The 12,019-nt window shown below is 40.0% G+C and overlaps 1 protein-coding gene across 4 annotated transcripts in view; it reads right to left on the reverse strand.

Moving 5' to 3' along the window:
• Positions 1-148: 148 nt before the first annotated feature.
• LOC103140955 (cytohesin-1-like) overlaps positions 149-12,019 on the reverse strand; it is a 29,751-nt gene continuing 17,880 nt past the window's right edge. For 2 of the 4 annotated variants that reach the window (XM_007556331.2, XM_016673526.1), the window contains exons 2-5: positions 4,885-4,967; positions 2,079-2,143; positions 617-683; positions 149-534 (exon numbers count right to left, since the gene is read on the reverse strand). In XM_007556331.2, the coding sequence (XP_007556393.1) occupies positions 376-534; positions 617-683; positions 2,079-2,143; positions 4,885-4,967 (374 nt within the window). In that variant the 3' untranslated portion in view covers positions 149-375. The remainder of the gene's footprint in view (positions 535-616; positions 684-2,078; positions 2,144-4,884; positions 4,968-12,019) is intronic. The other 2 variants (XM_007556333.2, XM_007556332.2) reach the window with 2 other exon arrangements.

A 12,019-nucleotide genomic window follows, 5' to 3' on the forward strand; every position in this document is an offset into this window, starting at 1 on the left:
CCTCCTCTGCCTCTCCGCTCACGCTTTGCTGTCACCAGCGCCAACATGAAGGCTCCACCCAGTGGTCATTCCGCTCGTTGCCTCCCCGCTCTCAAAAAAGTAACAAGGTCCTAATAAAAAGCTAAANGGCCCATCACTTGGAATGAATGAGTGTACTAACCAAAGACATGTGGAGGACTGTTGAGTAAGTGGCACTGTCCTGAGACGGTGCTTGAAATGTGGAACCAATATCCAGTGTTTGGGAAAGGAAGGGGTGTGGGCCTGACAAAGCGGAAACAAAGCAATAGCATAGCTATGCTCTTTGCATTCAGTGCTTTCATCTCTCACAGGGATGTGTGCAGCTAAAGAGAGATCAAAAGCAAAAGAGCGAGATGTTTAGAAAGAGCAAAAAGAGGAAAGAAAGAACTCTGCTGACCTCTCTCCCAGATAATCTCCGATGGCCGTTTTGTTCAGACCCTCGCCTTTGTAGAGGAACTGAGCAATGTCGTCGCTGGTGTTCTTCAGCAAGTCATTCTCAATCAGGAACTGGATCCCCTGAGGAAGAGACCAGACATCCAAATTACACACTCCACGTTCAAACGTGAGGGGAAGAAAACTTGTTTTTACGGACAGAAACCTTTTTGGGGTCCATGTTGAATTTCTTTCGGCCCATGGCCACCTGTTTGTTCCTCTGCATATTTTTCCTGGAAAGTCAGCAAGGAGTAATGTCATCAGCTGTCCTTGACAGCAACACAATGTGTTGTAGAACAGAGAAGCATTTATGACATTAAAGCTTTGAGGGGGAAACATCTAAAAAGTGTGCATTTGTACATATTCAGAACCCCGATACCACTAATTATTACCGTAACAGCTCACAATTAAACATTTTAGCCTTCATGTAAATCACTATGTGATGTGTAAAACTAATACTAAACATCATCCTTAACATGCCATCCCTGTGGTGAAATATGGTAGTGGCAGCAGTAAGCTATGGGAATCCAATTTTGAATGTGTAGCAAGACATGAAAATTGTTCTAACTTGATGTGCTTCATCCAGTTTTCAGGCTCTAAATGAGTTTTTGCAGATTTCTACTTTGCTACTGCTTTTATTTTTATTTCCACACACAATTATGCACCATTTTGTGTCCGTTTGAAACAAAAACTCCCAATAAATACATTAAAGTTTGTGCTTTTACTGTAATGATCGTCACAAAAGGTGAAAAAATATTCACAACTTGGAAAATAAAAAAAAACAGGACCAAGAGATTGATGGGATTATGCCGTTTGCCAAAGCAAAACTAAAAGTCAAACAAGTCACAAATTATTTCAACAAATTGTTCTGGTCTGATCCTGGCTGGGGGAAAAAAAACAACAGCAGGGAACAGGCAGACACAGTAAATTTATTCAGTGTGAAGTGTCTTTCCCTCTGACATTTTTCTTTTTGGCAGGGGCTAGTGATGCCGTGCCGATCAAGTGAGATGTTAAAAGGTTGAGCTGCATATGGGAATGTCTCATTTCTCAGGCTCTGAATAATTCAGGGGTCAAAGTGCGCCTCAATTCTGAGCTGAGGACACGTTATTGCCTCCTGTCGTTGACATCCGTGTTCCTTTGGTTTTTAAATGCCAAAGTTCAGCACTCATCTTGGCAGTGATAAGATGAACTTAGTGGATAGATTTTCCTACATTTAACACATGCAAATCAAACCCTAAGAAAGTACGTGGATCCTCCGTGGGTTACTGATGCAAGTGAAAAAGTGTTGGATGGAAATTTTCATAGCCGATAGGATCCCCATCCACTTAAGTAGACCAAATCCCAAGCCCTCCTTCTCCAGAGACCATCCATTGTCTGCTTCTGCCAGTACACCCACTGCATTATTCAATGAGGCCTCCCATCATGGGGGGTGTGCCTGATGAAACATTTAAACTGCCTTAAAAGCAGAGCCAATTTATGGAGGACATTTGGTGTGATGGAAAGCCCAACTTAGCCATCAAACATGAATAATTGACAGCTTCATTTTGCTAACTTAATAGAGGGGATGCAATGAGCCAGCTTAGACAAAACAAAGGGAAGAGTAAGGTCTGTTTTTTTTTTTTTTTTACCTCTCTTCAGTGGAGCCGAGATTCTCAATCTCACTGGTCACTTCTGCTATCTCATCCTTCAGCCGCTGCAAAGAAAACAAACATCCGTCTTAAAATACAACAAATCATCGGTCTACCAATATCACAGTGAGGCACAAAAGGGTGTAACCAACACAAAACAACAAACACAGAATCTAAGAAAAAAAGGTTTCCAGTTTTCATGGGTGCAGACCTCATACGGCAATAAACTTGATATAAACCGATCCAACACAGTGTGTAAGTGGATTATGTCTTATGATGTGCTTTACTGATGGCTTTAGAGACTGATTTTGTCGATCAAGTCGATTGTTCTGGAGCCAGACTGGTGTAATGGTGATAAGACCATGATGATGAACATGATGTCTGCTTGATGAAGGAGTGGAATCTTGGAGTGCAGCACATATAATGTAATATTTGTATATTTTAAGCATATTGAGAACGATTTACTAGAAGATTAATGAGACCTTGTAAGACTGCACCAACACACGGCATTCCATGCATTTGCATCTAGACAGTCATCTGAGCAGTCGACCAGGCAACAAGCAGTCCTCCATTTATCACCGAAGTCTATGGCTGCACAGTGTATCATAAGCTTACTGCCATTGCTATAGCAGCAAATGCAGCATTAGAATCACAAAAGACTGCTTGAATTGTAGTAACATTAGCGACTTATATAAATACCAAGCAGCTTACTATCTGAAGGTCTGTGACTGAAATAAACTTAAAGCAGATTGACGTTAATGGTCCTTTTCCTACTAGCACCTAATCAGAGAGGCACGGCTCAGCTTGTTTCTACTCGAATTTAGGGGTTTTGAGCTACAAGCCCTCTTTTTAGTACTCACTTCAAGTGTGGCGAGTTAGGCTTAAAACCCGACACCAGAAGACTGTCCGTCAATATCTAAGTCTCTGGCTTGTTGCCCTTATCAGACAAACACCCACAAACAAAAGTTCCATCTCTTCCATTGTTGCGTTGTGTTTGCATCGATCACGTCATGCAAACACAACGTGGTCTTGTACAGTGGGGCTGCCCACTGTAATGAAAACCCCACTCACTAGAGGTGCTACGAAAAACCACCCAAAGTGGAACGAACTTAAGCAAAGATGAGCCACGCTGAAGAGGTGTTAGTGGAAAAGAACCGAAACACTTAAATGTTTATCACGAGTCATATCTTTATCACAATATTCACCAACAATATGACATGGGACATGTTTTTTTGTTTTTTTTAAATGAAACAAGAAGTTACAAGAAGTGACAAGTTGGTAATTGTGTTGATGGATGTGACCAATAAAGGCGTCTTGTTTTGACAAAGTAGCTGGCAAGATGTGACTGATTTGTAAGCAATGTGAGGATAATACTGCAACTGGCTAACAGTTAGCTACTAACAATACTAGATCTGCTTCAGTGGTTCTCAGTGGCACAAATTAAATAACTTACAGAGTTCTTTAAGGGGTTTGCAATGCACTGAATTATCTGTAGCTTAAAATCTAAACTTTAACCAAATACTTTTACAGTGAGTAAAAACTTCAAAAGTTTGGGTTTTGTCACGAAAACAGACTTTAAAAGGGTTTTTTTTTGGCATTAGAAGCATGCATAAGAACCAACATATAGATGAGTTAACCCTGAACTAAAATAGTCTACACTAATTACAGACCTCTTACACTTGATTTATTTAAGAAAGCAAATAATCTTGTTTCTTCTCTAGATGATTTTCAGAAGCAGTATGCATAGTAGTACTCTTAAAATCTACATTCATTCATACCGTGCTTCAGTGATTGTAAATCATTCATTGTGGACAATAGTAACTTAGCAAAGATAAACCACGAAAGGAACTTCTGTGTTTTCAAGGGCTATGCAATCACAACACATTCCTCAGATGCTTGCCTAAACCAACAAAGACCGTCCTCATGCAGACAACGACAGGGGCTCTGGTGGGCTGAAACACAGGAGCAACAGAAAGACGGGTGTGGGAGTCACAAAAGGGGAGTGGGGTCAGTATGCAGACAACTGAGGGGGCCAGGAGGGAACAGTGGCAACAGTGGTGTTGAGAGAGGGAGGAGGGGGAAGGGCAGCGATGGTGCCCCAGACTCATAAAAATGAGGTGATGGATCCCACCTCCAGAGCCCACAAGGGTCAGTAGAAGTCAAGGCACCAGAGGTCTGTCCCCTGGGTGAGATTTCCACTTACTACTTACTCCTGGTTACCAAGTGACAGGACTAATCTGATGCAACCTATAATCAGCTACTGCACATGGGTCATGGAAAGGAAGCATGTATGGAAATTTAACAGAACTGATTTGACTGTAGAAATATTCCACTGACCACTTGTTTACATTTCATCACAGTCATTTGCTTGTTTTATTTTACGCCCATTTTAAAATTCAAAAAAAGCATTTAAATAGCCTCTATAAGTAGAACTCGTACAGATGGATACACAGAGGTTTGTTCTTTTGACACCTAGAGGAGAGAAACGGGTGAGAAATGAGGGGGAACATTTCCAAAGGAAATGACTAGTTAGTAGGAAATATCTCACATTCCTCAGGAGTTCATAAGACAACTCAAAAAAAGACAAACAATTCTGACTGCAAAACAAATATTTCAGGGAAATAACTTTTCATATATTTTTCCATTTCATAGTGTTCTTGTTGTTAAATGAATCTTTTTCCTACCAATATGAAATTACTGGGGGTTTTATCACATTATTACCTGTAATATATATATATATATAGATCTATATTGATATATTTAATACATCTCATACTATCAGAACCATGTCTTTCTTGTGGATTACCTGAATGTCCTCCAACAGCTCTTGCTTTCGCCGGCGGATATTCTCCAGCTCCTGCTGCTCCACCGGAGTGAGATCGTCTGGAACTGGACGGAGATAAAAGAGAAGATGAAAGGTTAGCATCGTTAGGCTTATCTGTACACGTCTATTCCTAAAGTATATCCCAGAGGAGTGCGTCAGTGATCCAAAATCTGATTATACTTTATAATTTCTAATCTTTTCTTTTTTTTTTTCTTTTTTTTTTTTTGAAACCAAAAGGTGAATGCAAAGCCGGAGCAAGAAACTTAAGAGAGCAGCAGCAGCAGAACGTAACAGGTCTAAATAAAAAACGAACAACAAAAGATGATTTTATGTAGTAAGAACTGTGTTAATCCATCTTCAGTATAAAGAAATAAATGCTAATAAATACAAAAAATACATTAAACCGCCACCCAAATTGGGACACATATCTGCAGCAGTGAGGTGCGATGTGAAGAGTGACAACTGAAAAAGCTCAGAGAAGCTCAGAGGAGCACAAAAGTGACGGCTCTCAAAGTGCTTCTAGTCTTTCTGTCGCTCTCGCAATATGGGCTTATAATTAGCTCGGCCTGTGCCATCAGCAGCACGTCCCGGTTAAAGCACAATATGCTTGTGCGTGGGTGCTACCTGCACAGAGAGCAGCATCAGCACTTCATGTAATATCAGTCTGACCACGGACTCCTTTTCAGTGATTTTACTCCTGAGCTGAGGGTGATTCATTTTACTTTTCGCTCTTATGACACAAGAATGGCTTCTCCTTTCTAAAAACAGTATTGCATCAATTGAGGAAGCAGAACTCTGGGCTACTTGGAAATCATTTGAATTTTAATATTGAGAGTATTTTTTTTTTCTGATTCCAAGCACAAGCCCTGCCCTCTGCTCTTTAGAAACACAGCAATAGAGTTGAAAGGTTAAAGGTCTGGAGCAGAAGCTTGACCCAATGGAACTCCAGAAACATTTAACAAAGCAATGGTTATAAAGTGAGCGCGAAGAATTGTCCAAAACTGAATTCACAGCTTTCCATAAAAACGGACATTCAGTCCCTTTTCCATCCATCCATTAAATTAACTTTTCACCTTTAGTGAAATCTGTATAAAAGGAGGTTACTTATTTTAATAACAGGAGGCATGTGAGTCCGAGTACCTTGAGGCAAATACCCATGACATTTACTGGAATGTCTGTTAATGTCTGACTAAAGGATAATAGACAATGGAAGTGAGGACTCAGCTAAGGCCTTTCAGCTGGCAGTTAGGGACCTAAGCACAACCATATTTCCTTCCTGAGGAATAAAAGGCTGACCTCTCACACTTCCTACCTTTACAACCTACAGCATCATCCATAAAACATTTCTCAGTATCCAAGGAAACCAAGGAGTTTGATTTTGCTGATGCAGAGGACTCAACAGGATGTAGAGACACCAGGACACATCCTATCAAACGGGGCGAGGACGCCTCAGGACAAAAGTCTTATAGCGGTTAGTCAAGTACTGTTTCTGGAAACATGACTGTGAAGCCATGCGACAGTCAGGCACGACACAAGGCAACCACAACATTCCTGACTGAAAAGAATCAAAAACTGAGGAGACAGACAGGAGATGAGCAGCAGAAAAGACTACAATTTGGTTCTGTTGGGGAAGAAAATTCTAAAAAAGTGAGAATGAAATATATATATATATATATATATATATATATATATATATATATATATATATATATAGGCACAAATCTATGCAGGGAATTTCGATTTAAAGAATAAAAATCTTTGACCTTCCTCAGACTTTTTTGGAAAAATAAAAGCGTTTTTTTTTTTTTTTGAACATGTTAGTCTTGAACATGTTCAAGACTAAAAGAAAAGGTCTTGAATAAAATCAACCGGACAGACGGTCAATCAGAATAAATTAATCAACATAATAAGGAAAGGAAGAGCCCTTTCTAGAGTGCTTGAGCCATAGATTCTCAGACTGGGGCTTATTTCCCACAACTCAGCAAATGAGGGGAAGCTCATCCAATTAGGTAAATGCTGAGAGAGAGAGCACCGTTCAACTCTTAGTCTGCAAAGTTCTGCACTGACTAGGCAAATAAAAAGCCCCATCTCTAAAAAAAAACATAGATAAATAAAAACGAACAGTAAATAAAACAAAGTGAAAATAAACAAGCGAGAGACTAACGAGGAAAGATTGAGAAATGAAGAGTACACCCTGCTGGGATTCATCTTTATTATTTGAATCATGTACCGACAGGGCTGTTTTCCTCATCCCCGTCCAAATCTAAACTGGAGTCTCAAATGCCTCAGACGCAGAAGTGGAAACACTGTCAGCATATCAACAGGGCAAGAGAACACATCATTCAGGTGAACTGTGTGTACTATTGCTGCAGGAATGCACAAAGACCAGGAAGCTGTGACATGAACCTGCATATCCACACCGACTGTGCTTTTTTCCCCACTGTTCCTGGCATTGTGTCAGGAATGTTCGACAACTCAACATTAGCCAAACTTATCTTGCAATTTTTTAATAAGTGTAAAGAAAACAAAAACCAAACAAAAACACAAAAAGAAAATATTGGAGATGTACCAATCGATTGGCAAGTTGTTGAGTTGGTCTAATTTTTAATTGATCGGCAGGTCAAATGCTGAAAAATTCAACCCGATGCAAATTTAAATGGCTGAAAAAAACATTTTCAAGCCACACTTGACCCGATTAAAATACCATTCCAGGTCTAAACCAGCACAGAGTAGGCTCACATGATTGGTCAAGGTCTTCCCTGATATGATATAATATCCTGAAAATCCAAATAAATAAATAAAATTCCTAAAGAGAAGCACACTCTTCCTTCTTTTACTTTGGACATCAAGTGCTTGTGTTTTTTGGGGGGTTTTTTCCCCTTGATATGCAGTTTGTTTACAAGTAGGGAAACTGTGTTCCCCAATCAAACTCACGCTAGCTATTTGTCTTCATGAAGTTATTGGGTGAGTGCCTGATTGGCTGTTTTTGCACTTTTTCAAAAGGCTGCCTCAGGTTCGCTTCAGATGTGCGTGGAAATATGATTGCTAATTTCCTCCTACTGGAAGTGACTAAACCCTGATTTTCAGAGCGAGTCTGCAATATGCAAATAAAGCTCTGAAGTCTCTTGGTTTCAATCAGAGAACTTCATAAGTCAAACTTACCGTAAGAATAAAAGCAGGGCACTCGTTTTAAGTACTCAATAAGTCCTTAGAAATCAAAAAGAGGAATGTAATAAGTATTTAGTGACTCATTTTACAGTATAATCTGATTTTTATCCTGGTTTTCATTATTTCAGAGTGCTCTTCAAACTTTATGCCTCAAAACAGTCAATACGGTTTTCTATTATAGTAATAAGGTGCTTTCTTCAGCCTTTCTGCACCATAACTACTGGAAACTGATTTCTTCATCTACTTAAATACGAGCATCGCACAGTCAAATAAGACAGACACTGACAGTACGCATGCCCTAAAGTGTTGCATCTTGGAGTATTTTGAGCGTTCTTAGAAAAAGCGGATCCATTTTTAGTGAGGGCTGGGTCAGCAGAGAGGACTGCGGTGGGTTACATCAAGGGAGATATCAATTATAGCACCGTCTCCCGCAGCGGGAGAAAGCCACTAATACCCATCCTGATTGCCATCCTGGCAGAGGAGGCAGACGTCTCATTTCCACCCAGATCACAGAAGAATTCTCCTCGGAAAATAAGGAAATTAGAATTCTGTGTGCGGAGAAGATTCCCCCCCCTGTCAGCCTCCCCCACTGCTCCAGATGTGACCCAAATTACAGAGCTTTGCTCATCACGGAAGGTACAAAAATCAGTAAAAAAAATAAATAAACGACAATAATCATGTACTTACGAAATTTTTTCTTATATATGCAGCTACCTTGAGTGCTCTTAAAAGTATGTTTAATAAGGTGGGATAAGAAAGCAATGACATCTGTAAGTGAAAATGTTTATACTGCAACACTATACCTACATCTGCTGACAGAGCAATTATGCATCGAGAGCCATTTCTGCTACCATGCGTTAGTTAGCTCGCACTCTGATTGCATTTGGATGAAGTGCACAACACAGCAAACACATTAGACAAGCTTTTTCTTCATGTATGTGAGGCTGAATAACATCTTAAAAGGCCTCAGCACACTTTTCATTAGGCTTGATTAGAGACCTCCATACCATCTCTACCATGCTGCTCAGTCTGCCTCATTAATAAAATATAACAAAAGAACATCAGCTTCTTTTGTTATTTCCTACCAATGTCTCATCTGGATTTTATCGTAAAATCATCATAGATGTACAGAGACATCGTCTGGTAACCGTTATCGAGACGATTTTCGCTTTCCAGGGATCAGAGCTGCTCTTATCCTGCATGACGTAAACTTTTGATCAGTTTTCTTTTAAGAAATAATTCAGCAACATCGCGTTTTATATCGACTGTTCACTCACACAGTGTGACATCACCTCTGGTCCCAACACAAGTAATGGATGACAGCAAAACAAGGAAAAAAATTATACTGCATCAATAGAAAAACCAGAATAAAAAAAAATAAATAAATCTGTGCATCTCGAATTAAATCTGTGTAAATAAACTGGGAAAGTACATTTGTATTTTTTATGATCGAAAGGCACCAAGTCCGCCAAGTCTCCAGTCAATTGGATCCCTTCGACAAAACAGATTGTTCCAATCGCAGCAAACCGCAGACTCCTCGATGATAAGATTTACTGAATTTAGCTGGAAACAATCAATAGTTCTCATTCGCCATTGCGCAAACATCTGCAGAGAACAAGCTGATAAACTCTGGTAGATTTTCTGCTTTTTGCAGTTTTTATTGCTCAAGCAAACAAAAAAAGATGTGACATTTCATCCGAGACTGAATCTCATTATTAAAGCTAATCCCAAGGGTGCTCACTCATATCCTTCAGCTACACACACACAAACATTACTGTTCTAAGAAAGAAGGAATTGCACGGTTTAATGTGATCAACCAAAAGAAATTTGTCATCTTTGACCTTCAGGTCCAAAGATCCAGGAACCGAAAAAATGTATCTGTAATGAAAAGGAGCTTGGATGAAAACTTAGCATCGAACTTGACCTGGCCTCTGGGTGGGTGTATCTGAGGTGACAGGGGACTGCAGGAGAAGGAGCCCTGTGTTAAGCCAGGGAGGCCTGGGTCAGTGTGTGGCAAGAGAACACGGAGTCAGTGGGAAGATCACAGCTCCTTCTTTGTGTCTGGAAACAGTCACATTCCTCCAGAAAGCTCAAACACAGGGTTTGAGTTTCTGTACTTCAACATTAGCATTTCAATTACTTTCTAATGCATTCAAATGAAGACATATCTTTCAAGGGTGTATAATCTGGAACAGAGAAGACACGTTCTATATTCTAAGGAATTGAAGTGAAGAGTTTTTACATCTTTCCCACCCCCCCCAACTTCATAAAGACAACTGACATCCTCACTGACAGCAACCCGCTGTCCAGTTATTGGCCCGCTGCACCGGTGCTCAATCATCCCAAGCAACCAAGTGACTGAAGTGCCAACAACAGGCCTTCTCAACCATGCAGCAACCCAGGCTGGAGGATGACAGGACATTCATACAGATAAGTCAAACCACAAGTGGTCGACATGATTTCTATCCTGGCTTTGCTGCACAGCATGCATCCTCCAAAGCTTTATTTATTTAACAAAGTCTAAGAGTTAAAGTAAAACAGGTTGTCATAAAAATCTGAGCAAATTCCCACAGACGGACAACACAAACAACATTGTGAAGAGCAGCCCAAGCACAGAAAGACGTTTCAGTGCAAACCTGAATGAGATGTTCTCCAGTTTCCCTCCTCGGCTCTTCCTTTTACCTCTGGTGATAAAGGAGTCAGATCCTATTGCACAGACATCCTCATCTAGTGGTGGAGGGAAGGAGCCCGCTCCTCCAGGCAGGACCACAGATACTGTTGAGGTTTCACAGCTATCAGCTCTCACAGTGAGCTCGCAGCACGCTGACACTGACACAGTCCATTTGGGAAGGAGGCTTCCTCACATACTTTGCTCCCTCCTCTGCCTCTCCGCTCACGCTTTGCTGTCACCAGCGCCAACATGAAGGCTCCACCCAGTGGTCATTCCGCTCGTTGCCTCCCCGCTCTCAAAAAAGTAACAAGGTCCTAATAAAAAGCTAAAGAACTATAATAAATGATGATGGCGCCATGGGTAAAGATGTGTAAAAAAAAAAAAAAAAAAAAAAAAGACTCATAATTCCAAAAAAATAAATAAATAAATAAATCTCACACTAAAATAAGAGTAAACAGTAAAATCAATCCGACGTTAAGAGATAAAATGTTTTTAAATGGTCTAACGTTTCAAAGCGCCATTAAGGTATGATGTCATACCTTAATGGTCTTTAAAAGTGAAACAGTCCCAGAGAATCACAGAACTTTCACCATATTTAACAACAGGCTTGCACCTCTTTCCCTCAGACTCAGAGTCTGATTCATACCAGACCCATCAGCAGGGCTTAATGGCATCTTGGTTTGTTTTGATCAAACCCCACTGGTCCAGTCAAAGTCTCTGTAGCAAACTTGTTTACGTTTGCTGGATCGCCTCCCAAACAAAAGGTTTGCATGCAGATTAAGAGATTTACCAAGTTTTGCATCTTTTACTTTCTGGGTAATAGCAAGCTTGATGAAACTTTCTGATTTATAGCGATAAACACTTAGCTGCTTTCCTTGAACCATGTTTTCTCTTTTCTTTTCCATTTTACGCTCTGTCATATTTATGATTCAAAGGTAACAATTACTAATGACGTAATTGTTACTAGTGATGTAACAATTACTAATTAGATGTTGGTGGAAAGTCTGATCCATTTAAAGATGCAAAGTCAGAATATTCAAAAAGCAATTAAAATACATTAAATTAGGAATGCCAACACATTTGTCACAATCTGAATGTGGAAGCAGAGGAAATTGCAAATACTAAAGCATAAACTCTGGTCCACTGGTAAGGATAGTCATCAAAATATGTTTTCAGGCAAACAACCAAAAATGTCATTTTGTAGACTCTCGGTGAAAGCTCTTCTTAAACCAAAATTTCTGTGCAGGCCTTTAATTTCCTGACCAATCGTCCTCCATC

Source organism: Poecilia formosa, unplaced genomic scaffold (assembly GCF_000485575.1).
Source record: "Poecilia formosa unplaced genomic scaffold, Poecilia_formosa-5.1.2 Scaffold78, whole genome shotgun sequence".
In the NCBI taxonomy this organism is placed as follows: Eukaryota; Metazoa; Chordata; class Actinopteri; order Cyprinodontiformes; family Poeciliidae; genus Poecilia; species Poecilia formosa.